General features: G+C 37.8%; 1 protein-coding gene across 16 annotated transcripts in view; it reads left to right on the top strand.

The window, feature by feature from the left end:
* Positions 1-27,330, top strand: part of DMD (dystrophin) — a 1,135,802-nt gene that overhangs the window by 218,180 nt on the left and 890,292 nt on the right. The window contains exon 1 of one of the 16 annotated variants that reach the window (XM_041719922.2): positions 1,869-4,985. The exons of the other annotated variants lie outside the window; for them this stretch is intronic. Coding sequence (XP_041575856.2) covers positions 4,967-4,985 — 19 coding nt within the window. The 5' untranslated portion in view covers positions 1,869-4,966. Of the gene's footprint in view, positions 1-1,868; positions 4,986-27,330 lie in introns of those variants that run through there. 16 annotated transcript variants of the gene reach the window in all.

Raw genomic sequence — 27,330 nt, 5'->3', positions numbered from 1 at the left:
GAAAAAAAAAAGTCAAAATATCATTATTAACTTTTAAGCAAACACTTTTAAAAGCTGCATGATTGCTTGGTAGGCTGTTATGACTTGACAGCACAGGCAGGAAAAAGGGTGAGACAGAAGTAAAAAAATGGGGAAGCAGGTTGATGAAAAATTTGTGTGTCAAAAATATACACCCATTCCAAACCTTGAAATATAAGAATACATTAAAATTCTAAATACCCCCACACACAATCTATAAATATATAGATGTGAGAAAGTATAGGATCATATCTGTATGATAGGTTTATGTGTCTACATTTCTAGGAAAATAAAGGGACATGCTCTGAATGTTCAGTAAGGCCGAAATGAACAGCTATGTCCCTCTATAACGTGACACTAAATAGAGCAGATGTTGACTTTAGATCTTGAAGCAAGATAAATTTCCAGTGAAGTTTTGCCTTTGACCTCAGCAAAATGAGGATTTTGTCTGTTGTTTTATAAAATTATTCTTTCTGAAGGCCTTTTTGGTTTTGTTTGAGGGTTTTGGGGTTTTGTTTGTTCGTTTTCCCTGCTAGCTATTATTTTTCTAATCCCAGATTATCAAATATAATTCCAGTGAGGAAAATGTATCTCTGCATAAAGCTCATTCAGTAGTAATAGCTCTCAGCTGCAGAAGAGCATAGCAGGTTTCCTCATACAAGTCTCCTTCTCAACAAGCAGTTTGTAAGGACTACTTATACTCTGTGTATAAACTGGGTTTTTTTTGGTCTTTCAAAAACATGAAAGTATCTTTCCTGTGTTCTAAATTATTTAGGCAGACAAAGATAAACAAGGTCTCTGCTCTGATATCAAACCACCCACATGGCATTTACTTTTCATTGGCTGAATTCCCAGCTTCTGGTTCCTCAGTGGATATATAGCACAGCTGCTCCATATAACACTCTCCTTTCCCATGTCAGCCCCTTTTGGTAGTGGTGCATGTAGAAGCTTCAGCAACGTGGGAAGAAAGAAGACACTGTGGTGGGCAAGGTGAGAAGCTGGTGAAGGCATTTGGGTAGGGTAGGAGGGTTGGTCCTTGAGAGCTCTGGGCAGTTCTTCCAGCCCCTGAGGTGGATGGGTGTTGGAAAATGAGAGTTGGCGTCCCTAAGATATGACTCTCCATAGTGACCTGTCACTAGTGGGTTCTGCAGGGCTCCATCCTCAGCCCTGTGCTCTTCAACATCTTCATAAATGACCTGGATGGAGGACTGGAAGGGACACAGAGCAAGTTTGCAGGGGATACAAAACTGGGAGGAGCTGCTGACTCCCTCAAAGGCACGGAGGCCCTGCAGAGACCTCGACACATGAGAGGCCAGGGCAGGCACCAACCATGTGAAATTCAACAAGGGAAGGTGCTGGATTCTGCATCTGGGATGGGGCAGCCCTGGATGTTCAGACTGGGGAATGAGAGGCTGGAAAGCAATGCCAGGGAAAGGGTCCTGGGGTCCTGGTTGATGGAAAGTTGGATGTGAGCCAGCGGGGCCCTGGCAGCCAGGAGGGACATCCCTGTCCTGGGGGCATCAGGGACAGCATGGCCAGCTGGGCAAGGAGGGGATTGTCCTGCTCTGCTCTGCCCTGGGGCGGCCTCACCTCCAGTGCTGGGGGCAGTTGTGGGTGCCATGATACAAAAAAGACATTGAGCTGTCAGAGAACATCCAAAGGAGGGCAGTGAGGATGGTGAAGGGCCTTGAGGGGAAGGCATGTGAGGAGCAGCTGAGGGCACTTGGTCTGTTCAGCCTGGAGGAGACTGAGGGGAGACCTCACTGCAGTCACAGCTTCCTCGTGAAGGGAGAGGAAGGGCAGGCTCTGATCTCTGCTCTGTGGTGACGGTGACAGAATCTGAGGAAATGGTCTGAAGTTGTATCAGGTTGGATAGCAGGAAAGGTTCTTCACACAGAGGGTGGTTGGGCACTGGAACAGCTCCCCAGGGCAGTGGTCACAGCACCAAACCTGACAGAGGTCAAAGAGTATTTGAGCAATGCTCTCAGGCACATGGTGTAATTCTTGGGGCTTGCCTCTGCTGGGCCAGGGTTTGGAATCAATGAATCTTGTCGGGTCTCTTGTAACTCAGAACATTCAGAGATTCTAGGAGTCCTATATCAGGGAAGAATCTGAAGCTAAGTTGTGGGGTATGATTTTAGACTTGTCTAACCAGATGAGGAGCATTTCATATGTGACATAAAGGGTTGTGTGTGACAGAGTATTTTTATACTCCTTTTGGATGAGATTAAAAAGAAAGTTGTGGACTTTCTTGCCATTAGTCCAGGTAGAGTTGCAATCTATAAGCAATCCTTAAAAATAAATAACCTCCTTTCACAGAAAACACTTAAGTTTTGAATAGCAATAATTTTGTCTAGGTTTCAGGGTACCTCAGCAGTGGTGCTTGGACTTTTAGAGGTGTTTTTGCTCATATGACCTAATAATATCCCTCCTGTGGAGCTTAGGGAAAAAAGAACAGAAATTATTTTGATAAATGCCAGACTAACATAAAAGATGAAAAATAGCTGCTTCTATTGAACTAGTATTTTGACAACGTCTTTGCTCCCTGAGGCCTGTCCTTACATGGCTGTGGGGCAGACACAGAGGAGAGATGAAGGCAGCTGCCCTTTGCAGTGCAGGCCTGCCCTAATGCAGAGGGATGGAATACAATTAGGAAATAAAGCAATGTTTTCTGGCTCATGCTAAAGTCCTCTATGATCTCTTTCCATTATTTTGTTGTTACTTGTTAATTTATGTAACTGAATGTGTTTGCTGGTGTTTTAATGTCTTTTATTTCTCGATTGCTTTTCATGAGTATGTCACATTTGTCAAGATTTTTAAGGTCTTGGGAACAGACATTGTGGTCCTGCCTTTCTAGACTACCTGTTCCTTCAAGACATGGTTCTCAGAGCTACAATGAGTAAATAGCTATATTGTGGAGATGTTTATAGCCACCTTATTTCTAATTCCTTATTAACTTTACTGTGTTATGCTAGTGCTTGCTGTCATATACATGTTCAGTCATGCACAGTTTCTGCTGAATTTTGTTTGAATAACAGGAAAAAGAGAAAGAAAACATGTGACCTGTTTTGATAATAAAGGATACTTGAAATAGCATTTCTGAACCTTCCAGAAGTGTGGCAACTCCATATTCTGGTGTGAGGTGTGCTCAGCTCTGCTGTAGGCATTGAGGCATTCCCCATGCTGTAAATGGCAAGGAGAACACACCTAGATGCTCTGTTATCTTGTGCATTCACTTAAAATGTTTTAGCTGTTGTCCTCCCATAACTGACTTGGTAGTTCTAGAGGTTTAATCTAACAAGTTTAACTGAAAATTGCTTTCAAGTAACTTTCTAGACTGTTGTCATAGAAGATGGTAATTCTTGATTCAGCATCCAACCCTGAATAGGATGTGAAATGACCTTAAGTTTCAGTTGAATGGATTGTTACAGTGAATGAAGAGATGCTGTTTCTTTGGATGACAAATAAAAAGCTTTAGCTTTTGTTAGGAGACTACTGTATAGTTTGTGATAATTTGTTTTAAATTGGATCTGATCTCAGAGGAATACTAATTCGTATTATTTTTTTGAATACAGGTGTGTCTATTCACATTGCCTACAAAAGGCACTTTTTCTTAGCTATTAAATCACCAGACTTTTGAGATATTCACAATGTTTAAATATGTGCCACTGTCCTGGAACGGCATGGTCCTTCACATCTCCTGCCTCTTTGCTGTCATGGTTTTATGTGGCTGTGTCTGACAGACCACAGCCTAACTGTGCTCTACAGCCTGCTTAAAATTCTGCTGTAAATTGTCCCTTGATCCATGCTTTGCCCATTGCTTTCTCTCCACAAATGTTTTTAGACTATCCTGTTAACTACTAAAGGAAGTTTTTAATTAATTCAGATATAGTCTCTAAACTGGGATTAGAAGAGATTTACAGGAGAATAAGAGTTAGTAACGTAATAATCAGGTTAATTGGAATAATCAGGACAAAAAGAGGAAGATTATTTGTCCATACCATCCTCCCTACTTATTAAAATAATAAAAAAAAAATAAAATCAACAAACAAACAAAACCCAAAGGACCCTTTCAGGCTTACAGCAAGCATGCTTGTTGAAAGACAGTTTATGTTGAAGTTAGCTGTGGCAATATGTGTTATCCTTCCTGTCTTTTAGTTTATAAAAGAAACAGGAGGGAAAGGAAATTGTACCTTTTCTACTTTATTTGCTGACTGGAGCTAGGGAAGAATGTACTGCAGATGCATATATACTGTTACATTCGAAAGAGATACAAGCTGGTTTTAGGGAAAGAATACACAAAAGAAAAAATTGCATTGAAAAGTAGTTCCCACTTGATGAAGTAGGTAGCCTTTTTTTTCTTAGGGACTTTAAGCTTATTTGAATAGGATTGTAAAGCAGGAGGCATAATCTCTCTCCCAGACAGGCGAAGGCTGAACTCCAGCGTTCAAACAAAAAGCAGACAGAAACACAAGTGCTCCCAAAATGTTGCTACCTTGCTCTGTGTCCCCGGGGTGCTGCTGCCCTGCTGTTGCAGCTCGCCCTCCAGAAACCCTGGGTGAAGGAGGAGGGCCGCTACTGCTGGGGAAACTGAGATTACTGATTAGGAGAGAACATAATCAGGTAGATTGAGCCTGTGGAGGGAGAAACCATTTCAGCGAGGAGGGAGGGAGCGCAGCACACGCTGCCTGTGTACCTTGGGAGAGTACCTCGCTGCTGTTTAAGAAAACAAAATTGGCTGTAATTCTCCCGTCGGCTTCTGAGAAGGGGATGCTCTTTTTTGTGCCTGTGAAACTGGAGGGGGATTGCAGGCGTGCCTTACCTGCACCTGGCAATGAGTCTCCCTCCAGGTTTCTCCTACTTTGGAGAACGTGTTAGAGAGAAGTGCCCACGGGGAAATCCACTGACCGCTTCCCCGCGAAGGTAGCGAGACTCCGCAGTGCCGGCGATGCCTGGGGATGCCTGGGGTGAGTACCGGCTGTAAGTGAATGCGAGGAGCGTTCAAAAGAGCGAGGAGCAGCAGGAGCGCAACCCTAAGGACGGCATTTAGGTCAGTGGGCTGCCTCCCGGGATTTTGGGGCTGCTGTGCCGGGGGTTCGGGCAAGTTCCTCTGCCAGGGCTCCGGAGGGCAAGTGGGGCTCGTGGGAGGCGACTGACCCCGACCCCGACCCCGCCCGAGCATCCGCTCCCTTCTGCCGGATAGCCGTGCCTTGCATAACTTTTATTTTTAAATCGGGTCCAAACCTGGGTGGAGAGTATCAACAGGGTGTTCATAAAGAAAGGGGAAACAAACTTTTGTATGTAGTAAGTCTCTGATTAGGTTAAACAGATTTATTTATTTTTTCCCCCCGCGGATGGGAGGGAAAAGTGCAATGTGTTCAATGACGATCCAAGAGGGTTGGCACAGTTATGGGTAATAGATGTTAGCTGATCAAAGAGGATTTGTTTTGCTAAATGACAGTATCATTTTAAAGACAGTAGAAAGATGCAAAGTTTACTGCATACAAATTTGGACATGGTCAAATGAATTACTCAACTGATGATATAGAAATAGCTTGGAAACTGGGCCATCGGGCAAAAACAACCTTGCATACAGTCTAGGATAATTACACGGACATGTCTACAGAGGATTGCTACTGAAAAGTAGCTAAAGTAACTTCATAACTTTCAAGACTTTTGGAAATAGATCTTGAGAGGATATTTGGCTGTATATATGCAATATAATGCTCCACTTGGTTGAAAAAAAAAAAAAAAAAAAGCCTGTGTTTTCTGTTATAAATAGGTACCTTGATGCAGTGTAACAAGTTTTATTCTATTCTTCCTCCTAAAAATGAAGGGGAAAAGATGTATTTTATCTGAAGCAAACAGTATTCTATGTCTCATGCAGGAAAAACCAGATTTTTGCAATGGTTCAAAGTTGAAATATCTTCAGGGTATTTCAGAATTAGTTATGTTTTCTATTTCTATGTTTTGCATCCTTTCCTAACTTGAAGGCACAAAATAATTGTTGCTCCATTATAAGAATGTGTAGCATTTACATATTGTCTGTTTTTATAAATCTGTTTTTTATTGGGATGATGAAACTACCACTTTCTGTTATTAAATACCTTTAAGTAATCTTGTCTCTTAAAGAAAAAAATAAGTTTTGTTTTTATGTCTATTTCAACATTTGTGTTTTATTCATAACACACATTTCTGTAGAAACTACAGAGGCCAGTTAATGGTTTATGTGTTCAAGCTGAGCTGAATATAGCTAAGCTCTGCCTTGCTTGACATTTCATCAAAAGCTTTGTTGATTTGCAATGTTTACAGACCTATTTATTGAACCTTCACAGCTTGAACTATGCCACTGAGCTTGTTGACATTGCTGAGTTTATCTCTTGGTACTTTCACAATCTCGGAAGAAAAGTTTAGAGCAAATGAGTTATAACAAACTTGTCACAGTTCATAAAATATGCAGTTAGGACAATTAAGTTGATCTTCTTGTTCATTGATCATGATACATTAGAGAAATCTGAGTAGGAAAACAATCTCATCTAGGTAGGTGAGTGTGTCCCTTTTTCCTTTATACTAAGATTTGACTGTAACCTCTTAAGAGCTTTAAAAAATAGCTCATAAAAGAACAAATATTTTTCTGTCCATGAGAATACTTGTATTTCAAAACAAAATCTGGCTGTTTTGCAGCATGAAATAACATGTTTATTGTTCTTCTATATAGCTCTTACTTTGTGAGGAGTGATATATCAAATGAGCAAACAGCAAATTGAATCAGGGACTCATAAATACCATAAAAATCATTCAGCTTTTAACAGTGAGAGCATCCCATGCTCTGTGCTACTCTTCAGAACATCCTGTCTGCACAATCTCTATTTTTAGCCAATAAGATATATCTTGCTATGCAATCTACTAGTGTTCCTGGATCAACAGTGCACATTATCATTGTTTCAGACACTTCTCTATGTAACTTGAACAGAAATAGATCAAAGATAATGCAGCTGCCTGGCATTTCAGCAAAAGCAACAGAAAACTATGCACTATTTATTCAATAACAGTGAAATTAATGGCTTAAGAAGTTATGGATTGCCTTTTTACTTTTCTTTTTTGGCTGCATGGGAAGTATTTTTCCCATGTAAGTATTTCCATAGCTGCCATTAACTGGGTTGACAGTTGTTCATTCTCCTTTTAGAACTCTGAGTATGCAACCAGCTACAAACATCCAAAAGGGAAACTGGATATCAAAAAATAAGAGAATTTTTCCCCGTAGTTGGATGGACTTTGATTGGGCTCTTGGCTCCTTCTTAACAATAAATGCATAAAGACTACGTTTTTCAAATAAAAAGTAATTGCTTATTGATTTTTGACTGCAAATTGTATTCTAAAGTTTCAATAAGTAAAAAAAGAAATATAGAAATCTGCTTGGGGCAATATTTGCTTTGCTTAACTACTGCTATGCTATATAGCCTGCTGATATTACCTGGGCAGACTTACTAGGCTCAAATATCTAGGCAATAGAGAGGGTAAATAAGCTCTTTCAGCCAGCAAGCACAAACAAGAAATCAGCATTGATATCTTGTTTCCTGAACTGCAGGTGCATTAGTAGATTAGCCTCCTAACTTGAGTAATTGAATTGGAAAGGTGAGAAAGGCCCCCATATATTTACTAGAATATTTGTATGAATAAGTTTGAGGTGTTTCCATCTGATTGAAACACACTTGTGGAAGTAGTTGCAGAAAATACCAATCAGCAGTTGTAGTCACATACAACTCCTTAACTCTGTGGAAAATGAAACATCCTTTGTAGGGAGCATTTAAATTAGTGAGAATTCTCTAAAGTTGATTGTGTGCTGTGTACATGAAAGGGTCAGGAGAATCTACAGAAACCCAAAACTGCATGAAATAGTTAGAAGTATTTGAATATATGTTGTAGGGTTGTATCTTTTATAATGGTATTTCTTATTTACTTTCTATTTATCAGGCTGCTCTATTCTTATGCCATTTGTCAACCTGACTTGGGGATTTTTTTTTTTTAGAGTAGCAGCATCTTTTGGGCTATTTTCCTTTCCATGTAAGAACTCACCAAGCAGAAAGTCAAGTACTTACTCTAAGCGTTGCCTGAGCTGACTCTTGTACAGTACATTGGCCACTGTTGTCTATATAAAAGGTTGTTAGTTTAGGACTTATTAGACTGTTGGACCAGTCTTTCCTACCTGAAGTTGTCTTGTGATCACACTGGAAAATATTGGGATTAACAACAATATTAGATTCCCAATAAAATATCCAACATTCTTCTGTAAAAACAGACTGTTGAGCACCCATGTATATCATATGTGGAGCATTGAACACAGTAAGTCTTAAATCTAGATGGCCTTGAGAGGTAATTTAAAAGGACAAAAAAAATCTACATTAGTTTTATTAAGCCAATCTTAAACAATTAGTCTTTAAATTATTATAAATGTATAATTCTCAAATGCACTGTTCAGATTTGCTCTCAACTCAGCCCTGAATGTTAAGGTACTTGATGTGTTCAACAACCACTTATTTTGTGGCAGATGGAGAGTATCCCTTTGAATACTCATCACATGAATAACTGCTCCTACCAAATGAAAGGGGATTTGCTGTAAGCATTCCAAGATGTTTTTTTTACTCTAGTTTAATAGCTAAATATAGTGATGAGAGATGCAAACAGTTTCAGGAGAAAATACTCTGTGTTTTGAAGTCTAAACCTCATGTAGAGAGTAGTATGTCCGTTCCAAGAAGAAAATTTTAAAAGATGATAAGGCCTTGTTAGAAAGCATCAGTTCAGATAATCATGTCATAAAGACAAGCACAGTCAGTGCAGAGCTTGGGTGAAAGGCTATTGTATCACTGCTGAACTATATTCTTCAAGATTGTGATACACACAGAAACGTATTTAAGAAATTCACTTCCATTTTAAAAAAAGAAGTGTCCTTTTATGGACATATTTAGAGGAATATAGAGTGATGCTGATGATGGATAATGACTTTAGTGTTAGTCAAGGGAAATAAAGGCACTTTCTGCAATCTTTTATTTCTTGCAGATTAAAATTAACCTGCCTAACAGAACCAGTGAAGTATTATCTGCCTTTTTCAGAGGAAGTTATGGGATAAGGGGGCATAAGTGAGATTCTTGAGGCAAATGTGCAATAAAATTATCAAAATAAATAACTGGAGCTTGATTTTATTCAACCTTCTCCATGTTATAGAAAGCAGAGAAAGGCCAAGAAACCTCAAGACTAAATCAATAGTTTCTCTGACTTTTTTTGACAGAGATAACTATATTCAGTCAATTTACCATGATGTCAGTTTTATACCATTGTAGTAAATAAAAGTACAAGTTATGGTTTGTGCAGTATTTAAAATATAAACACTTCAGGCAGAGGCTATTCTTTCTGCTTGTTTTGTGCTGTGTAGATCAGGAGACATGAAGCTCCCTGAGTGCTTGTAGGGAGTGAAAACATTATGAATAATACAGTATACAATTTGAAAAGTAATAGAGTCTCAAAATCCTGCTTCAGGTAAACTGACAAGGATACAATGGACTATGAAAGCTTGACTATAATAAGTAAAATGAGTGTATCACTTACTAGGGTGGTAACAAGGCAACTTGGTTGTGAAACTGCTGCTGACCAGCCCAAGCATTTATTTGCTATTAAGATTCATTTATTTGCTTAACGAGATAATTTTTATGAAGCTTTTATTTTTTTTCAATTTTATCATTACCTTTTGCTAACCTTTGTCATGTATGCCCTTAAGTAAAGACTTTCTTCTCCTTTAAAACATTGTGCTTGTAGACTTTACATAACTGTGCTATTAGTGTCATGGGTTTGAGATGTATTTTTTTTTTTTTTCAATCTAAGAGCCATGGCTGATAGAAGATTTCTTATACTTCAAGCAGAGACTTTATTCCAAGATACAGTCTACAAGTATGCTATTAATTTAAATTTTTTTTTTTTTTTTTTTTTTTGCCAGGTCTGGTAAAACATGTTGATTTTGAGTACACAAACATAAAGACTTTCTTTTCATTCAGGATTTTGTTCTGAGGTAGTACTAGGTCACAGGATACTATGTTTAGAGGCAGGTTTCAGGGTTAATCTCTACATGTAGCATATCAGTTAGTTTTGTTTATCTTTTTTTATACATGCTTCTGGACTGAAAGAAACTAACAGGAAAAGATCTGTACAACAGTGAAGAGATAAAAGCCCATGCCTGTTAGGATTTTTTTTTTTCCAATCTGGGGTTGTCCAAAGATATTCAGAAATCTATAAAGTGCTCATTAATAAGTAAAATGCTCCTTGGTGGAATTGTTTTCTAAGACTGAAGGTGCTCATGTATTTCAGGAAGAGGGTCTGTGTTTGCTTGATGAAGTGTTTGATTTATGAAGTGTTGCCTCTAGCGAGAAGTATCAGTAACTAGTGGAGGTAGAATGAAGCCCCTTGGCCCTGATCACTGAGGACTTGCATCCGTGGTTAGAATTCCTGTCTTTTGAATTATTCAGATAATTCAGATACTTTGCTTTTACCACTTGCCTATGCACAACATATTGCATATTCACTGGCTCTTTTAGATTCAATGTTTTAATTAAAAATATTAATCTGCTTAATTCATAGTTAAAATAGTCTGTATGGTGCCCCTAATCAGACTGTGATCTCCCCTGACATTTTCTTCAGCCCAGGACTCGGGCAGGCTCCGGCAGCTGCTCTGAACAACTATAGATGGATCATCATGTCAATAGCTGGTCCAGCTTTTTCCTCTCTTCCCTGTCCTCCCCTTGTCCCTTCCCCCAACAAGGGTCTGCACTGAGTGGGCACTGATGTCTGAGGATGCTCCTCATTGCTGGCCAGTTACAGCTGCCTGCATCCCTCCAGTCTGTGGTTTGGGACAGGCCTTTGCTGCCTGGCACAATTGAACTGGAGGGGTGAGAGTGGCTGTGCCAGACTAAGAACTTCTTAGAAGTTCCTTGGAGTCATTTGAGTACTCCCAACTTTTTCACTCTTGGCTACAAAGCTTGATGATCCTCTCATATTCTCCAGGAACAAAATTAAATTTTGTATTAGTATGGGGAGAAAATAATTTACTTTATCCTTCACCTTCTGAAAAGGGGAAACTAAATCTTGGTTGTAATTCTGAGAATCTTTTCAGTCAGCTTGATCAGCTCTCAGAGCATTGAAGACTTTGAAGCCATATCTAGTTACTTTATTTCTTGTGGCTTTTCCTTTGCCTACAGGGTTGATTTTTCTGAGCGCTGAGTTCCCTAACTTAGTGGAGTCATATTTTATCATCTTGATGAAATTTCCACAATCTTAGAGGGCTTTGCTGCATACTTAATTCAAACTTTGTTAGTGTGCTGCATTGCACTTAGATCTATGAGTGTCAGCAGAGGTCTGTGATGAAAGGAGATCCAAGGAAGAGTGTTCTCAAAGATGTCATTGAGATTGCTGTGGGGTATGTTTGCAGTAGAGTGACAATACGGTCCTTTTACATTTTAATTCTTAACTATTTATGAAGTTCAGTTGGCAAAATTTTGTAACATTTTGTACTGGAGCAATGTAACTTGAAATATAATCTTGGGAAATTCTGAGCAAGCTCTTCAGGGTCAAACAACTGAGGTTGTCTAGATTTCCAGCTTGTTTTCTCTTTCAAATGGGTTTACACAATTGATTCTCATTTTTTGCCTCATTGCAAAAGGAAACAGGGAGAGAAATGACATTTGTGGTAAACATCCTCTTGAGATCATTTGAATTATTAATATACTTGTCAATACTAATCCTTCATAAGTAGAAAGGTTCATCTCCCTTTAACAACACAGTAGATGTTCTGGTGATCTTAAATGAGAGCTGTCACGTCATCAGATGTATTTTACAGAAGCATTTAGGAGTACTTTTAAGAAATGGTTAAATATTTTTTGGCTATGAGTGATATTTTTCCATCATTATTTGGAAATCAATAAAAATAATTTGTTGACAGATTTAAAAAGAAAAATGAATAAAATTTCATCTTAGTAGTGTGGCAGAATTGTGTTATGAACCTGGATACACAGCACATAATCAGAAAGTGATGCCTCCTGTCAAATCAGCTCTCCTGAGACCCCCCCAGAGATGCAGTCTCTACTTTTAGGTTTCCACTTAGACTCAGATGTACTGGAATAAGTGCAGAGCAGGGCTCCGTGAGGCTTGGGTGCTGCAGGACATGGCGTGGAGGAGCTGGGTTTACTCACTCTTCAGAATAAGGATGAGAGGGATTGCCATCTACAACTACCTGGCCAGAAGTTTGTGGAGAAAAGAGAGGCACAGCAATAGGACAAGAGGCAAAGCATGTGGGCTAGAAAGAGGGAAATTCAGGTCTGGTATAATGAAAACTTGTCCTCAGTTGTTGGTCTCTGGAATGGATTGTACAGAGATACTGTAGGATCTCCGTAGCTGGAGATGGTCAAAACCCAACTGGACACAGAATTGAAAAATCCGCCCTTGCTGACCCTCCTGTGGTGGTAGAACTTGGACTTTAGGAGGTCCCTGCCAGACTCAGAAGTTCTGTAGTTCTACCTACAGTGCTTATATTGGGACTTCAACATTGCACAGGACTCTTTAAATGACAGTTAGTTTTCATTTTGCTTTTTTTTTTCTTTTATGAATACAGATTATTAGAAAAAGAATTGTCTTTTTAGGAATCAGATATATTCCTGGATTGAATGAAGAAAATTATGATAGAAAAATGAAAGAAAATTAAATTTGAATATTCCTGACTAAATCATCTTATGATAGTGTAATGATTGTTAATTTTTTTTTTGCTTGTCTATTTTTTAAAGAAGTCAGTGATGCTTACATTAATGATGAATTTTGAAGTGAAGTTTTTAGAGCTGTTGAAAAGTGGAGAAAAAGTTATGAATTATTTTTCAAATTCCATGGTTGACTACTATGGCCACTTTGCACAGGTAGCAAATCTCAATTTCATCAGAGTTTATATAACAGAGGACTGAGCATGTGGAGGTGTGTAGTAAATCTTTATGTGCAGGGTCAGACATCATTAATCTATTTTATGTTGAACCTTAGGTGCTTAATCCAGGTCAGTATCCTGAGCAGAGCAAAATGCAAACATTTTTGTAAGAAACGTGCTTTGAAAGAAATCTGTTACTAAAATCTTCATCTTTTACTTTTAATTTCTTAGCAGCTGCTCCTTAGTCTGTCTGATTGCAGTATAATGGCTTTATGCTGCACCAGATACTAAAGGGATAATATTTTTTATTTCTTGGATAGCAATGCAGTCTCTACATTTGGAATTCTGTTTTGTGGTTATGTTGGTGTCAGGCTGTGGCACAAGCAAACCTCCGGTACTGGTTTCTGATTTTGTATTAAATAAAACCAAATCAACTTAAACTTCCTCAAGAAATAAAAAATAAAAGATGTCTCTAATTGACAGTTTTGTAAGCCACTTAATTTATAAGTATTTCAGTCTTTGTTCTAATACCAGGAATAATGATTTATGTCCCATTATTACCAATTTTTACTAAAATGCATGAGCTTGTTTCCTTTCCTGTTTATTAGTCTTTATTACACTGTTCTTTCTATGTGCTTGGCTAGACCTGTGTAGTGGTCTAATTTGTTATGTTGTGTGGAACAAGGGCTTTATGAGAAGGAAGCAATTTGTCTTTATGCTTAATTGCAGGGGCAGTCATCACTTATGGAGGCTACAATCAGATTGTGGGTTTCTACAGTAATTTCTGCAGGATCTTATTTAAAAGAAAAAAAAAAAAAGAAAAAAATTTAGAGAGCTGTTGCACTTTCAGGAAATGCAGATTTACTCTTGTTTAAGAAGGTTTCTTCCTTTCATATGTGATTGTTCTGAATGCCCTGTTTGGGAACAAAGTAATATCAAAGCAGCTCACTTGAAAAGATTGAAAGTAATCCTTAAATTTGAAAATGAAAAACTAATTTTTACTGAATGGAATTCTTAGATTAATAGCCACCTGCTATTAAGATATTTTCTGTAGATAGCATCTTGGCTGTCTAATTATTTTATAACTTATTACATAGGTCATGCAAAGTGTAATTTATTATTATTGCACTGCTTTCTTTTGTGTATAAATAATGCATTAGAATAATTTGTAATTAGAATATGACTGTATTACAAGGAAAAAAAGAACCACATTACTACTGAAATATTTTTGTCTGTTCCCTGACAGGCTAGTTTTGCACTATCAGCCTCAATATTACATAGAATTTTAACTGTAATCCTAAAGTTTCAAAGGGCACCATGTATTTCTGTAAAATATTGTGGGGCTTTTTTAATGTTTTCTTTTAAAATACTTGCTTACTAAAGTGACTATGGTATTTTGGGGGATATTTTTGAGACCAGTGGGTCCTAAAGGTCTCTTGGACATTTATAGAATATACTTTCTGGCAGTGGAGAAGAGGGTAGAAAAGGCAAGGAATGAACAAGTGAACAAGATAGATCAATCTGGTAATTTGATTTTTTGGGAAAAAAATCTCCCTGGAAAGATAACCTGTAAAACAAAAATTTTCATAACCTGTAAAACAAAAATTTCAGTATTCCTCATGGCTTATCTTTATTGTGATCAGTAAAATGGTTTAATTATAATTTCTCCCCATGAAGTGACGAGCCTACAGTTAAATGCTATGAATAGTCCTCATCCTTCATGACTGAAAATTCCCACCTGCTATTAGTAACTGTCATCATGCATGATTGTTTCTGCTCTGAAAGTCTTGGTAGAGTTCCTCATTAATTAGTTTGTGTACAAACATGACTACCTCTGCCAGTGGGAATAATGAGATGCCATTAAAGGTAAAGCCAGAGAAAATCTGACTAAAGTAGATGAATCTTCATTACAGTCTCACCATATGACCTTTATCAACATCTCAAGCTTCATTACACACACAAGGTTGTTGCATCAGCTTGGTGGTGATAGTTTCAAATGCTCATTTTTTAGTTATGTGGGTATGCAATCACTTTGTTCCTTTTGGATTTTGCTTTTCACCAGAATTTATTCTATGTATTTTAAAAATTCTTTGCATACATGAGCAGTAAGAAGTAACACTGATGCATAAATGTGGGTGATAATGTGATAATGTGCATATAATTTTTCTAAATTTTCTAAATTGAGTGGATAAATAATGTAATAACCAATTCTTTTATAATCAGTTTTTAAATTTTAAACGTACCATGCCGTTTTGTTATGTGGACTCTCAGAGACATTTTCCTTGGTGCAGTACAAAAGAGAAAGAAAACTATTTCCTTCAGGAACTGTAAACAGTGTGACAGAGGCAAGTGTCAATGTAATGTCATGGTTGTTATATTGGTATTTCCTTCAAGTAATGGGTGTCCATCATTGCTATTTAAAAGGGTTACCCTGATAACCCCAAGGAGAAGTTGTCTGGTAGGTTTTGGCTGACCTGCATTAAGCTGTAAGGGTCACCAAGGAATTGGATTCCACTCAGACCTGAGAATGTCTGTTCCTATGTGATTTTTCCAAAAGTCAGTTTCTACCCAGATTGCAAGATGGGTGACTTCTGTACCGTGTCACCTGAAAAGTCTTGGCTTCTGGATGTTTTTAGCTTAGCAGCATAGCCCTTGTTTTTCACTGATGATAGACCTCAAGTAATTATTTTAACTGAGGTTTTCCTGTATCTGAGGTGAAGACCTGAGTTTCAGTACATTTGATCTTTTTTCAAACTGGACCTATGACTGGACTGAACTTTCTGTGTTTCCTGGTCCTGTGAGATGCACTTGTGTTGATCACAGAGTTACCTCTCACTTCCCTTGTCCTGTGTTGTAGTTGTTTGCAGCCTGATACCTGTGACTTCCAGTGACCTGCCCCATGCACTTTCTGAGCTAATTCTTTTGTTTCTCTCCATTGCAATAATACTTGTATTGCTCTGGAGTTCACATAAGTGCTTGTCCTAATTAACTTCGGTGCTGGAATAAGGAAGTAGCTCGGAATAAATCCCTGATGTATTGAGACAGAGGAACTATGTCTGGGAATTTCCAGGTTGGTTCAAATTCCTGAGGTCAGGCATCCTTAGATCCTGCTCAGTTAGGGGCTGGGGGTGGCAATTCACACCAAAGGAAAGGATCTGTTAAAAAGAATGGCTCATACTGGGGTGGGAAAGAGGTTCTTGTTTTGTTTTGTGTGTTAATGTGGTTGTTTTTTGTTGTTGTTGTTGTTTTTTTGTTTTTTTTCCTTAAGGGTGAAGTGTGTGTCCTTTAGTGTAGTGGGTCTTCTGTTGCAGGAGAACTCTGCTTCTTTCTTTTGTGGAAGGGTTGTCAGATTGCTGCTTCTGAGTGGCAATGAAATTTTGAGCATTGCTGAGTTGACATCCCTGGTTCCTTGAGGCTGAGATGCAGACACCCCTGGACTGGTTGACTTCTGAAAGAAGCAACCAAAATGTGTGGGTAAGGAGGCTCCTGACAGTTCTGGAGAAGTAACTGTGACACAGTGGTCACATAATGGGTCATATTGCCTTCTGTCAGGATTGCAGCAGTTCTGTGCATGCTGTACAATGAGAACCAGCAATGCAGTGACCCACAGCTGCAGGGATGCCACACTCTTCTCTGCTGAACTTGGCAATGTGAGTGTCAAGGCATGCAAAGATGATTAAAGCCCCACAGGTTCTTGCCAGGATATTTGTGCTTGTGGTCAGGAAGAGCCCAGGGATCTGGGATCACAAACACTCTCATTTTAGAGCAAGAGTTTGTAATCTACTACATGCTCCTATAAAAAGCTAATGGGCAATATTGTGTGGGAAACTCTTCTGTTAAACTGAATAGCTGTCCACAATTCCTTTTGTTATTCCCTTCAGGGGTTTCTCTTTATTCCAGTATTAGACAAGCTGAAATTATTGGTTCTCAGTCAAATCTCCTTGTAAGAATCGTGCATTTCAGAATACACAGACTTGTTCAAAAGTGCCATGAGAAGCTCAGTAAAAGCATCCTGCTCTTCACAGTGGAGTTATGCCATCACGCTCTCACCATGCTTTGAGCATCAGTCCCTTACTGGCAACAAGTAATTACACATACTTTAATTTTATCTTGTTGCTAGGCTCTTTTTTGTTGTTGTTGTTGGGGGTTTTGTTTTTTTGCTTATGGGGACAATGTAAAGAAGAGCTATGAAAAGTTGGTCTTTTGCTGGACTGGTTATTTCTTTGACTGAAGGCTTAGTTGCAATGTTTAAAATTTTAGAATTCCATTAATAACCCACCATTTTATTTTAACACCTCAAATTATCATGAAATTATCTATTGAATTGGATCGCTTTACATTCAAATGCATTTCCATTCTACAGCTGTATTCATCTGCATTATATTAGAAGCTGTTAAGGAACCCTTTTAGTGTTTGAAGAAATAACTATTAAAAAGGGTTAGCAACTTTTCAGTGACATTTTCGGGAAGTTAACTCGTTGATCCTTTTTCTCAAATTGTTATTTCATTAGGAAAAACTGTTAAGGTCTCTTATGGTTATTTTCAAAATAGCATTATTGTCTGGGCTTTTCTCCCTTTGGATTTTGGAATCATCTTAGTAAATAGTGTCTTAAATTCACAAATTAAAAAAACAACAACAAAAAAAAAAAAAAAAAAAAAAACACCAAAAAACCCACAACATTGCAGCGCGCATTTTTCCCTAATTTGGAAAGAAAAAAAGAGTACTTAAAAATTCCATAATATGAGAACCTAGGTTTTCTTTCCTAACTGATAGCAATTTATGTGTTCCTCTGTCTTTTTCCAGTTATGCACACAATTTTCCTTCATCTTACTTTTCTGTCAGCAGTTACCTTTATTCCTTTATTTTATTTAAAAATGCCCCTACTCTAATATTTGATTCCTCAAAGATCTTGTGAAATGATATTGAAAGATATGATAGGAAGGCCTTGTAAGAAGTTGTAGTTAGGGTTCGTTAATTAGATTCCTCAAATGGTATCTGGTTTATATGCAGAAACTGGTACATGAGCAGTTGAGTTTCTGAGCTTGACCATAAGGAGTTTAGCATGTGAAGCACTTTTGTCCAGATTGCAAATTGGCTGTTGCTAATTCTCCTGTCTTCACCAGTTGATGTAGTATCAATTAGTAAATATAGGTTTTAATGCTGCTTTTAATATTCATGATTCTTAATTGTCTTTGTTAATTGAGAAGAAACACTCTGGTGCACAATGCTTGACAGGTAAGAATTATGATCTGCCGCTTGTGTTGGCAGTTGTCCAGAGAAAAGTAGGTTACTGATGCATAGGTATGTACAAGCATCTTACCCACACATTTGTTCTTTTGACAGTGAATTTCCCTTCTTGTGATAGACCATCTGAGTAAGGGAACAGCTGATGGTTACAGGTAGAACATGTGAATAACCTGTTCTGATGAGTCAGTTTACAGGTTCATTTACAATAAAGAGCAGGCACAAAAGAGAGATGGTTTTAGGAACTGTTATCTAAAATAATTATAAGTGTTGCAGAAATCATTGAGACTGAAACATTGGAGTTTTATATATGGTGCAATTATCTGGTCAAATTGTATTATTTAGTTTTCCCTAATATGTCAGGTTTGATTTGAATATGTTTGTCTTTATATTTAATATACTTTCTTTATGGTGTTATATGGTTAGGTTTGTTTGGAATATTCTTACAACAAGTAAACTATGTTAATTTATACATTTCCAAAGGCCATTTTTTTTCAACATTCAAACAGTTAGAACTATTGCTTTAAATAAGTACTAGAGATGATTCTAAAGACTAGGAAAGAGATAAACTAACACAAAAACACAATTAAAAAAAAAAAAAAGTAGAAACACTTAAAGTTCAGCTAGAAAAGTAACTTGGAGGTGCCCACTAAAAATAATTTGATTTAAGGTTGTGTTTGCTTTTGAAAGGGACTTAAGAGCTTAGCTTATTTAAATGCTTTCCAAAATTTTGGCTAAGCTAAATAATGCTAAAAATTCAAGGAAACAAATCATATAGCAGTTCTGGTAAGGTGTGACTGATGCTTTCTATAAGAAATGCTTCTAAATGAGGCTTTCAGTCATTTATATTCAAAGGATAGATTCTTAACTGGAAAAGGTGGTCATTCTCTGTTCCTTTAGGAACAGAAATGGCTTGATTTTTAAATGTTAATTAAAATTAAAACCTTAATTTTTCACGAGAGCTGTAAAATAAATTGAACTGGAAGCAGCTTACACAGAAAATGAGACTTATCAGTTAATTTTATTGTCTAAGATTTGGCATCTTGGCTGATGCCAAAAGTGCGTCTCACTCTACAATTTCACTTTTGCTTTTGTCAGGGTTGGCCTGTAGAAATTACAGCAGCATTGTGTGGCATGAGCTGCTCTGTACCAGATGGACTTCTGAGAGATAATGGAAGCAATATTGCTCCCAGCTTGGCAAGTGTTGCATGGTCTAAGCTGCCCAGCTGTACACCATGGGCTTCTGTGGAGGATATTGGAGTAGGAATCTCATGCTTTGGAGGCTTCAGGGATTGCTGCTGTGAGAGAGGGGGTAAAAGTTTCCTTCTCCCCTGTGCAGCAACTTTTTGTGAGGTACAGAGAACCATGTTGCTGGCTGGGGCTGCCTATTTAGCTGATGTTTTCTAGTTACAGCACTTTATACTTTTATAGTTGTGCAACAATTCTATTGTATTCTCATATCAGACAGTTAAAAGCATCCAGAATGAAGGATTGTTTGAAAAATAAACTTAGAATAAGAGATGCTGGTTAATAAAGGTGAATAGGAGCAGGAAGTAATGCTTCCCCACAGACTCTCCATGTAACTGTGCTCAGATTGCTGGTAGCAGTTGCCCAATTATTAAGGGGCTACCTGTCCACCAGTGTTAGAAGGACATTTGGAAAGGTTTGGGTTCGCTCTTTCTGACATATCCATGACTGCATCTGCCCAATAAAGCAGCCAGTCTGGAGATCCTGTATGAGGAAAATGACTGGGGAGGGGAATGGAGGGGGGAGGTTGGTTTAAAGCATGGCATTATGAATTTACTATGGACAAAATACAAGAAGATTGGAGGGCTGAACAACAGTTACAAGCCTGGAGCTATATCAAAGTGTTAGTTTCTTATGATTATTTTTATTTTTTTGTTGCAGGACTGTGTACATTTCTTTGTCGAAGCCCACCTGTTATATTAGTGTTCATGCTGTGTGAAGTGATATATCAGCCTAGGGAGATTATGGTTGTACTTCCAGGGGCAGATTGCCCTGTGTATGTAGAAATATCAGACTGCTAGCTATACAGCATATGTATTCTCAGCTAGTTACAGTGTTTTGGATCACCAGTAATTGAAAATATGTGACTGCTACAGAAATAGGATATCGAGGGCATCACAGTATCTGGCTTACCTGGAAACACTTCAACCTTTGAAAATAGGCCTGGTCTTCACCACCTTGAGAATTTCTGAGTATCCTGGGGTTTTCCAAAGTCAATGTTGTTTTGTCCATTTCCAGTGCCAGAATATAATGAATACATATATAACAAAATAGCCTCAGCATCCCTCATGGAGTTGTCCAAAATCTGCTGAACTTTTCCTCCTTATTTAGGGAAGAGAGAAATTACTGCTGGGTTAATTTACTGAGAATTCAGATATTCTAGTTTGTAGATATAATCTGATTATGTCGGAAGGAGATTTTTCTTCTTTTTTTCTTTTTTTGTTGTTTTGGTTTTGTTTGATTTTTGCTTTTCCTGGTTTTTTGATTGGCAGAGGTTTTTATATTTATTAATACTGTTTTCTGGGAGATTACAAATCAGGGACTTTTTTTTCCATTACAACTTTGATGAGCTGGAAACTATTAAAACCAGCGGCACTTCAAAATTTCTATCAGTGAGTCGGATAGGCATGACTCTCATCTAAACCTTTTCTTTCGGGTACAGGTTTTTAACAGTGCTTTGGCTATGCATTGATACACTGTGTAACAATGTGTGCTACATTTGGAAATAGCTCATTAGAGATGTTTCTTCACTTTATATTAATTGTAATTGAAAGGCAATGATTCCTGAAGGGGCATATTTTTTAATATGGTAGTAAGCATATAGTTAAATTGTGAAATAAGTTTTACAATACCATTTAAAATTGTCCTTGGTTTCTCAAGGTTTCTTTGAATCCCCTTAACACCTTCAATATGTTCAAATTTGTGTATTAATCGTATGATTAAACTGAAATTATCATGGCTCTTTTAACACTTGTGCTTCTGTGAGCTTTGAATTGATGTAAAAGACATGTGAAGTCAGAAGTTACCTGAGCAGGAACCCAGAGGTGACATTTCTCCTAAACTGTGAAAGTAAAGTCTTGTTAGTAATCTGCTATCACTTTCATCATTGCAACTTCGTGTCTTGGCAAGATGTGATGACTCAGGTTTATTACGGTTGTCAGTTCAGTACTAGAGCAGAACAGCTTCAAAAATGTCCTATTAACCTATCTCATAACCCAGTGCCAAAACACTTTCATCATCTAGTCTATTCCAACACGTTAATACAGCTAAAGATTTATTGTTTTATTACTCAGTGCACAAAAGTCAAATCACTTCCTTGGTGTCAAAATAAATTTCCCAGGAATCATTACCCAAATCATCTCTTCCTGTTTCTGTGCCTCCTACTAACTAGAGTTTATAACCAGTCTGATTTTGGAAGGGTCCTGTGCCTTTTTATTGATGTATGTACAATTTCCAGTAGTCTTTCTCTGGTCAATAATATTTTTTTTTTTAATTCTAATGGCATATTAAAAGTTTAATTGTTTCCCATGGGTCTCTTCTGTGCAATTATTCTTAAGTGTTTCTATAAGTTTTGTAATATTATCATATTAAAAAGAAGTAGAGCTAATCTTTCTTCTTTTCCTATAGGTAAACTAATATAAAAGTTAGAAAATTTAGTTTAATGCTCAGTTTTCACCAAATACATTTAAAAAGCCAAGTGGTGAGGCATTAAGATATTCCTGTTTGTAACTTGTGGTTGCTATTTCACTTGGAAGTAAAGACAGACCAGCTTATACTAGAGCTACTAATAAAAAACAGTCATGGATGTAGAACACAGATAAGTAATGAGATGTCACAGAAGGTGGTTAGATTTAAAGGTGACCTTAAATGGTCAGGTAGAATAGGCAGAATGCTTTATTTAGATACCATTTGCTTTTGTCTTTTCACTCTGCCCCCAAACACTGGATTATTGGGAGCATGCATATAGAAGAAATTTAAATAATTATTTATTATATTTAATATTACTTCTACACTACTGTGCCTCTAGTTAGAGATGGAATTGAATTACTAAAACAATGTAGCATGAACTGATACTACAATGTCTGTTACTGCTGGTCACAACACATTTACAGTCAAACTAAAAATTACTCCTTGTTTTCTAAAAGCAGAAATAGTTAACTATGTATACTTTATAATGATTCATTGTCTTAAAAACATTCCATATGGAATGTTGGCATTTTTCTTATTTAATCAGTAACGCTTCTGAATACATTAATTATTTTTAAGGCATTTGAATCTCATTGGGATTCATTAATTGGAATGAATAGGAATTATTTTCTTTATAGTAATGAGTATTGGATACATGTTTTATGAAATGACATGAATGAAGGAATTCAGACTGGGGAAATCCCCTAAATGAGAACACATAAGAATTTGGATATAGCAATGGTCAGAATGTAATTCCTTTATATCACAAATTTTAATAACTTTTTTGTATTTTGTTCATTTCTGATAAGGATAGAGCTAAAGATTTCTGGAACTTTATTTGATAACTGGGAGGGAGCTTTACTTTGTGCAGACTTCCTGGTAGCTCACCCAGCTTCACTTCCCAGCTTTGCCTCATCTGAACCATGGTGTCATGCCTCAATCTTGTCTGGCCAACTGGGAGCATTATCTCCTAGGAAAAAACCCTAATATTTCCTCAGTCAGAGTGAGAGACAGACAGACTCTCTTGCCCAAAGCTGAAGAATCTCCTGAGAGACAAGGCTGGCTGAGGTTCAGGAGGCTGCCCAGAAGAACTCAGAGGACAGAATTGATGGCCCCGTCCTCAAGCACAGAATTACCTCCTTGCGAGAGAAATGCTGTCAAAAACCATCTAGCCCTAGAGCACTTCTGTAAGTGAGTAAATGGTTGTGTTCTGACATGCAAACATCAAAACTGTGGGCTTAGGTTTCTAATTGGCTCCAGACAGGGATCACAGTGAATCAGCAATTAAACACAATCTGTCAGCGCAGTCCTGTAGGTTGCAGGCATAATCCCCGTTTGTGCAGACAGGGAAATTGTCAGAAGAGGCTGGGAGATGGCTGCTGCTGTGAATAACAGGGATGAGGGAAATCACCCATCATCTGCTCTGCCAGTACAGCTCGTCCCGGTCCTCGGTGAGGCTGGCACGGAGCACACGCTGCCTGTCAGGCTTCCAAGGGATGCTGGAGAAAGCAAGTGGCAAAATAGCCAACTGAAGGAGCTTCAGACGAGGTCCCTGGTTACTTTTATTTCAGTGTAGGAGAGACTCTAGATAGTTCATACAACACAGAGGAAGATTCTGAACAATAATTGGAATTTTTCGTTCTAAAAGTTAAGTGTAAAAGGAAGGAGAGGAATTAATTTTAAACATTGGATATGTAAAAGATTTTTATTTCACTATGCAATAAAAAAGATAATTAACCACTGAAAAATAATGAAGAGTTGTTTTAAATTTTTTACATTTATTAACTGTTAATTTATTAACAACTCTTTTCTGAATGTTATATTTTAGCCAAGCATGAATTACTTGGTTCATTTGGTGGGTAAGTTGTTGAAACCTAACAACCTGTTGCAGGTTGCATTAAATGATCAAATGGTCACATCTGGCTTATATCTCTCAGTCCAGTTAATGAGTGAATGACATAGTTATACCAACAGTTGAATGTTGGTTCTTTTGAGAAGAGCTGTTTATGTTATGGATGGAAGGTGGCACCCCACATTCTCATCTGTGTTTCGCCGCTTTTTAACATTAATGTTGCATATTTAATACTGCTTCTTGTGCCATTGGTTGGACAATTACCATATTTGTGTCAAATTCTAATTCCTTTTCTTATATTGATAAGTACATTTTCACCTTAGTTGATTGTATGGATTTCCAATTTTTATGTTGATGTTTGCAAAACAGTGCCAGTCAAGGCAACAGTTTCTAAACTGACTGCTTTAGGCTGATTACTTTTGCTTGCTTATTTTCAAGTGTCTAAAGTTCTGCATCTAAAACATCTGAGCCATTTCACAGAATGTTGTGATGAAGAAAGATTTATTTATATTTTTATGCCCTCCCTTTCCCTTGGTGACAAAAAGTCTTTCCAGTCAAGTTCCAGCACTCCCTTATGAAAACTACTGCTCTGGAGAATAAGTTTGGTGTTGAAAGTCTGCATCTGCTTGGTGAGGGTTTGTTAGTATTCACCAATGATTTGGGTTGCAGGAGTCAGGCTGTGCTTTCCTTGTCACTTTTTTGTAGCAGCAGGCACTGCTGTGGTGCTGTCTCTAGGTAGAAAATTAGGATTTCTTCCACAAATCCCACAGCTGCAGTCCGTGTGATGGGAGGAGTGACAGCTGTTTTGGTGAAAAAGATGTGAGGTGGGATGTGAGTGGGAGCTGGTGACTGCTGAGAAAGGAAAGGTTTATTGGGCAAAGGAGATCACCAAAGCACAGCCTTTCCTTTCCTGAAGAGCAGGATCCTGCAGTGAAAATACAGACATAGGAATTGCTGTTCACTTTTGACACAGCTTAGCTTTTTCATGTCTTAATACTAAATCCTGCTTCAATGTGACCTTTATAACACATATCTATCAGTGGTTTGAATTTCAATTAGCAGAAGAGAACTGCTGCTTTAAAATAGCAAATCAGAACAAGATTGTTACAATAAACATCAGTCACTCTCAGGGGTACCTGGAGTAGGTGCCAATATTTTATTGGCCATACAGGGAGTGGCTGAGGTCCCTTGGTCTGTTCAGCCTGGAGGAGACTGAGGGGAGACCTCACTTCAGTCACAGCTTCCTTGTGAGGCAAATAGGAAGGGGCAGGCACTGATCTCTGCTCTGTGGTGACAGTACAGGACCCAAGGGAATGGCCTGAAGCTGTCAGGGGAGATTTAGGTTGGATATTAGGAGAAAAGTCTTCATCTAAAGGGTGGTTGTGTGCTGGAACAAGCTCCTCAGTGCAGTGGTCGCAACACAAAACCTGACAGAGTTCAAGACACATTTGACTACTGCTCTTAGGCACATGATGTGACTCTTGGGCTTGTGTTGTTCAGGGCAGGAGTTAACTCAGTGATCTTTGTGGATCCCTTCCAATGCAGAATATTCCATGATCCTGATTTCCATGCAATGTCTGTTCTGCATGTTCCGGTGGTGGTGTGATTTGGTAGCGCCAGTGTGGGGAAGGGGTGTTAGATTCTGTCACTTCCCTAAACAAGAAGCTGTTTGATACCTCTGACCCTGAGGCAGTAAGGGAAAAGAAGAAATTATGTGTGACATGAGAAGACTTTATACATGTTGAAGTGGAGGAGGCTGGAGCTTTTTTTCATATTATCTACTTTACTTCTTTATCAGGAAAGCCAATGGGCAGTCAGAGGGGTGAGGTGTGTGTATTACCTGACTGTACATTTTCTCTGATTGGGAAAATCACTTATGCACCAGAAAATGAACTTTAAACATAGATCAATTAGCTGTGTTCATTGGCTCTTTCAGAAGAATGGTTGACATTATTTAGCAGCATGTACTGGAAGAATAAGTTACTTTTGAACAAATACTTTCTTTTATATTGGTTTAGGTCTTGTAATTAGCTGTAAAGGAGTCAGGCAGTGTGGCCAGGTCTAAGTCTTTCACATTTATTTGGTTTATACCTAGTGCTAGATTTGACAGCTTTTGCTTCCAAGATAGTCATTGCGAGCTGTTTTGTGGGAAGAAAACTTATCTCCTAGTTTTCCAATTGTTGTGGGGTCTGCATGTGTCAGGTTTGGATTTTTTTCTTTGATCAATTTTATGAAGATGCTGTTAACTAGAGATTGGACTTATTTATGCAGTTTCTGATCCCTTCACTATTGCCATATTTTTCTCTGAAAGTAAGAGTGTATTTAAAGTGGAATTTCTGCCTGACTTGGGAGTCTGAGGGTAAAAATATGGAGGGCCAATTAATAATGTGAGTATTTCAGTGTAGCATGGATTTAAGCACCATGCTTAAATCCACCTTGATTGTAAAAAGCATAAGGATGTGTGTTATATTTCAGTATATTTCAGTAGTCTGTTCCCCTTTCCATTCCTATTTTCTGTCTTAAATTAAAAGAGGAAAATGATGTGACACAACTTCCCTCAGTATTTTTACCTACATTTCATATGAATTGAGGCAGGCTAACAATTTGACTGTAAACATAATCCATTTACAAAGTTCCTCAGCTTTATCTCTTTGTATTGCTGATAAATCTGTAGTTGGGAATAAAAATAATTGTTTTAGTGGCTTCTCAGTCATTTACATATGGCATTGCAACCAAAGTCTAGTATTTATATTATTCAAATGATCTGTGCTCTTTTATCCTTGATGACTCTGAACAGATTAAATGAACTTTAAGGATTTTTTTTTAAATGGAAGCAGATGTAAAGTCACTGAACACACGTGTACATGCAAATATTAATAACCTATAAAGGCAGCAGTTTATACTTGTAAACATTAGATGCATGCTGAATATCCTATGTTAAATTTTATTACATTATTTAGAATAAGAAATTGCTAGAATATAACCAAGATTGCTTCCTGCCTTCAAATGTTCTGTGGCTTTTTGGCAGGTGTTAGGGGTGTTAACCTTAATTGCCTGGCAAAAAAATCCTGCTGTGGAAACTGTACTGTCTGTTTAAATTTTCTCCATAGGAGTTTACTCAAGTTTCTCAAATTTTGTAGAATTATAACATTATTGGGCCAGAATAAAGTTCATTCCCAATGGGGTCTATGTTGCAGTGGTGGGCGAGAGATCTCTTTATCAGATTACTTTGAAGAATTTGTGATTGAGAAGGCTGTATAAATATAAGTGTTGGTACCAAAAATAAATCAGTAATTAGAACTGACAGGAGTGAGGCAAAGCCATGTGAAATTCAAAATTTAATTTGATATATGAATATTTTAAGGCAAATTTGAACATGTGCTTACTTTGGACGGCATTAGCTCTGGGCAGCAATTTGTTGTTGTGGTAGAGGAAAAGAAGGGTTTATAAGGAGTTGTCAAGACCATTTTTGCTTAAAATATCCCTGCACTTTTCACTGTACACCACTGAAGAATGTGATGTAGGTTGCTTTATACAAGCTGTATATTGAAGT

Source organism: Taeniopygia guttata, chromosome 1 (genome assembly GCF_048771995.1).
Source record: "Taeniopygia guttata chromosome 1, bTaeGut7.mat, whole genome shotgun sequence".
Lineage (NCBI taxonomy): Eukaryota > Metazoa > Chordata > Aves > Passeriformes > Estrildidae > Taeniopygia > Taeniopygia guttata.
This window is presented reverse-complemented; position numbering and strand designations above follow the sequence as displayed.